Below are 5,000 nucleotides of genomic sequence, written 5' to 3'. Positions count from 1 at the left end.
GTTAGATAGTCATCCATCATTCAACACTGTTAGATAGTCATTCATCATTCAACACTGTTACTCATCCATCATTCAACACTGTTAGATAGTCATCCATCATTCAACACTGTTAGATAGACATCCATCATTCAACACTGTTAGATAGTCATCCATCATTCAACACTGTTAGATAGTCATCCATCATTCAACACTGTTAGATAGTCATCCATCATTCAACACTGTTAGATAGTCATCATCATTCAACACTGTTACTCATCCATCATTCAACACTGTTAGATAGTCATCCATCATTCAACACTGTTAGATAGTCATCCATCATTCAACACTGTTACTCATCCATCATTCAACACTGTTAGATAGTCATCCATCATTCAACACTGTTAGATAGACATCCATCATTCAACACTGTTAGATAGTCATCCATCATTCAACACTGTTAGATAGTCATCCATCATTCAACACTGTTAGATAGTCATCCATCATTCAACACTGTTACTCATCCATCATTCAACACTGTTAGATAGTCATCCATCATTCAACACTGTTAGATAGACATCCATCATTCAACACTGTTAGATAGTCATCCATCATTCAACACTGTTAGATAGACATCCATCATTCAACACTGTTAGATAGACATCCATCATTCAACACTGTTAGATAGTCATCCATCATTCAACACTGTTAGATAGCCATCCATCATTCAACACTGTTAGATAGGCATCCATCATTCAACACTGTTAGTCATCCATCATTCAACACTGTTAGATAGACATCCATCATTCAACACTGTTAGACATCCATCATTCAACACTGTTAGACATCCATCATTCAACACTGTTAGATAGTCATCCATCATTCAACACTGTTAGATAGACATCCATCATTCAACACTGTTAGATAGTCATCCATCATTCAACACTGTTAGATAGTCATCCATCATTCAACACTGTTAGCCATCCATCATTCAACACTGTTAGATAGTCATCCATCATTCAACACTGTTAGATAGTCATCCATCATTCAACACTGTTAGATAGTCATCCATCATTCAACACTGTTAGATAGTCATCCATCATTCAACACTGTTACTCATCCATCATTCAACACTGTTAGATAGTCATCCATCATTCAACACTGTTAGATAGACATCCATCATTCAACACTGTTAGATAGACATCCATCATTCAACACTGTTAGTCATCCATCATTCAACACTGTTAGCCATCCATCATTCAACACTGTTAGTCATCCATCATTCAACACTGTTAGTCATCCATCATTCAACACTGTTAGTCATCCATCATTCAACACTGTTAGCCATCCATCATTCAACACTGTTAGATAGTCATCCATCATTCAACACTGTTAGATAGACATCCATCATTCTGACTGGTCCACTGTAGAACCACTGTTTCCTGAAGCACTGTTTCCTGAATCACTGTGTCCTGAATCCCTGTTTCCTGAAGCCCTGTTTCCTGAATCCCTGTTTCCTGAAGCCCTGTTTCCTGAAACCCTGTTTCCTGAAGCATTCTGCCCCGTTCTGAAATAACCTTCATGCTGTGGATGTTTGGTCAGGACGTGTCGTTTTATTACATTTGTTCGATATGGAGAGACCGATTACTAAAAGCAAAAAAACACATTTATGGGCGCTCCTCGTTATAAGTTTGTATGAAAGAGAGAGAAACGTATCGCTGTTTATGCGTTTGATGACATTTGAGCTCAGTCAGAACTTGTGGCTAGTTTGAGTCCATTGGATGACAGCGGTGAGTGATGACGAGGAGGAATGTAAACTGACAGAGCATCATCTGCTCCGATGCATCGTTGTGATCTTCTAGAAAACTACAGAAAAAAAAGATCCGGTAAAACCGCGAAGCACACCGGCTTCTCCCTCTCACACTCCGGCAGCCAAACTGACAGAGACCGCTTCATGAGCAGAGACCGCTTCATGAGCAGAGACCGCTTCATGAGCAGAGACCGCTTCATGAGCAGAGACCGCTTCATGAGCAGAGACCGCTTCATGAGCAGAAACCGCTTCATGAGCAGAAACCGCTTCATGAGCAGAGACCGCTTCATGAGCAGAGACCGCTTCATGAGCAGAGACCGCTTCATGAGCAGAGACCGCTTCATGAGCAGAGACCGCTTCATGAGCAGAGACCGCTTCATAAGCAGAGACCGCTTCATAAGCAGAGACCGCTTCATAAGCAGAGACCGCTTCATAAGCAGAGACCGCAGATGTACTTGGCCAAATCAAATCCAGGAAATTCCTGAAATAATTATAACATTGACTCTGACACGTCGCCGCCCACCAATAACAGCTCATTTATATACAAGTTCTGTCACACACACTGGAACAACATTCACAAAACCATAACGACTTTCACACAACCATATAACAACCATTAAACAACCTCCACACAAGGTCAAGACTGTTAAAGGAGAGGAGATGAGAGATACACACTCTTCAACATCTGGACTGACCCAACCAACACCTGACTCTAACTAGAGATGAAACACAGTCTGGACCCAACCAACACCTGACTCTAACTAGAGATGAAACACAGTCTGGACCCAACCAACACCTGGCTCTAACTAGAGATGAAACACAGTCTGGACCCAACCAACACCTGGCTCTAACTAGAGATGAAACACAGTCTGGACCCACCCAACCAACACCTGGCTCTAACTAGAGATGAAACACAGCCTGGACCCAACCAACACCTGGCTCTAACTAGAGATGAAACACAGTCTGGACCCAACCAACACCTGGCTCTAACTAGAGATGAAACACAGTCTGGACCCAACCAACACCTGGCTCTAACTAGAGATGAAACACAGTCTGGACCCAACCAACACCTGGCTCTAACTAGAGATGAAACACAGTCTGGACCCAACCAACACCTGGCTCTAACTAGAGATGAAACACAGTCTGGACCCAACCAACACCTGGCTCTAACTAGAGATGAAACACAGTCTGGACCCACCCAACCAACACCTGGATCTAACTAGAGATGAAACACAGTCTGGACCCAACCAACACCTGGCTCTAACTAGAGATGAAACACAGTCTGGACCCAACCAACACCTGGCTCTAACTAGAGATGAAACACAGTCTGGACCCAACCTACACCTGGCTCTAACTAGAGATGAAACACAGTCTGGACCCAACCAACACCTGGCTCTAACTAGAGATGAAACACAGTCTGGACCCACCCAACCAACACCTGGATCTAACTAGAGATGAAACACAGTCTGGACCCAACCAACACCTGGCTCTAACTAGAGATGAAACACAGTCTGGACCCAACCAACACCTGGATCTAACTAGAGATGAAACACAGTCTGGACCCAACCAACACCTGGCTCTAACTAGAGATGAAACTCAGTCTGGACTGATCCAACCAACACCTCTCTGTGTGTGTGTGTGTGTGTGTGTGTGTGTGTGTGTGTGTGTGTTTACTGTGTAAACATGGCCACAGCCAACAGCAGTCAATATAATTAGCGAATAGCGCGCTAGCCAGAGGCCCTTTAGCTACATTAGTATTTTTTTCTACTGTGTTATTGACTTGTTAATTGTTTACTCCATGTGTAACTCTGTGTTGTCTGTTCACACTGCTATGCTTTATCTTGGCCAGGTCGCAGTTGCAAATGGGAACTTGTTCTCAACTAGCCTACCTGGTTAAATAAAGGTGTTCTCAACTAGCCTACCTGGTTAAATAAAGGTGAAATAAAAATTAAAAAATTGACTGGTCCTTACCAACATTGACATAGTGCCTCCCAAATAGAAACCCTATCACCTATGTAGTGTACTGCTGTGGACCAGGGCCCCATAGTGTAACATTTAGGGGACCAGGGCCCCCAAGTGTACCATTTAGGGGACCAGGGCCCCATAGTGTACCATTTAGGGACCAGGGCCACATAGACACACCTGTTAGATAAACACACCTGTTAGATAAACACACCTGTTAGATAGACACACCTGTTAGATAGACACACCTACCTGTTAGATAGACACACCTGTTAGATAGACACACCTGTTAGATAGACACACCTGTTAGTTAGACACACCTGTTAGATAGACACACCTGTTAGATAGACACACCTGTTAGATAGACACACCTGTTAGATAGACACACCTGTTAGATAGACACACCTGTTAGATAGACACACCTGTTAGATAGACACACCTGTTAGTTAGACACACCTGTTAGATAGACACACCTGTTAGATAGACACACCTGTTAGATAGACACACCTGTTAGATAGACACACCTGTTAGATAGACACACCTGTTATATAGACACACCTGTTAGATAGACACACCTGTTAGATAGACACACCTGTTAGATAAACACACCTGTTAGATAGACACACCTGTTAGATAGACACACCTGTTAGATAGACACACCTGTTAGATAGACACACCTGTTAGATAGACACACCTGTTAGATAGACACACCTGTTAGATAGACACACCTGTTAGATAGACACACCTGTTAGATAGACACACCTGTTAGATAGACACACCTGTTAGTGAGACACACCTGTTAGAAAGAAACACCAGGTGTGTGCACATGTGTGTGCGTGTGTGTATGTGGGAATATGACCTATATAGGACAAGCAGAGTAAATCAGGACGAGACGGTCCCTACTGAGATATACAATTAACCTAGTTACACGCACACACACACACACACACACACACACACACACACACACACACACACACACACACACACACACACACACACACACACACACACACACACACACACACACACACACACACACACACACACACACACACACACACTAGACTCTAGATATAGAACAGTTCTTTCACGTTCATGTTCAACACTACTGGCTAAACACACCTACTATACATCTATGGTGGTGCCTGGCAGTAGAGAGTCCCCTACTGATACATCTATAGAGATAGTCTGGCTATTAGACTGTCAGTCCCCTACTGATACATCTATAGAGATAGTCTGGCTATTAGAC

General features: G+C 43.0%; 1 protein-coding gene across 1 annotated transcript in view; it reads right to left on the bottom strand.

Annotated features, from left to right (window-relative positions):
• The window catches only part of LOC121842895 (protein kinase C beta type-like), a gene marked incomplete at its 3' end in the record, with an annotated part of 30,403 nt that extends 28,471 nt beyond the window's left edge, over positions 1–1,932 (bottom strand). Inside the window, exon 1 of the mRNA XM_042312685.1 lies at positions 1,899–1,932. Coding sequence (XP_042168619.1) covers positions 1,899–1,932 — 34 coding nt within the window. The remainder of the gene's footprint in view (positions 1–1,898) is intronic.
• Positions 1,933–5,000: the final 3,068 nt, after the last annotated feature.

The sequence above is a fragment of the Oncorhynchus tshawytscha genome, unplaced genomic scaffold (genome assembly GCF_018296145.1).
Source record: "Oncorhynchus tshawytscha isolate Ot180627B unplaced genomic scaffold, Otsh_v2.0 Un_contig_6860_pilon_pilon, whole genome shotgun sequence".
Classification (NCBI taxonomy): domain Eukaryota; kingdom Metazoa; phylum Chordata; class Actinopteri; order Salmoniformes; family Salmonidae; genus Oncorhynchus; species Oncorhynchus tshawytscha.
The sequence above is the reverse complement of the archived record's forward strand: the minus strand, read 5'-3'. Positions and strand labels throughout refer to the sequence as shown.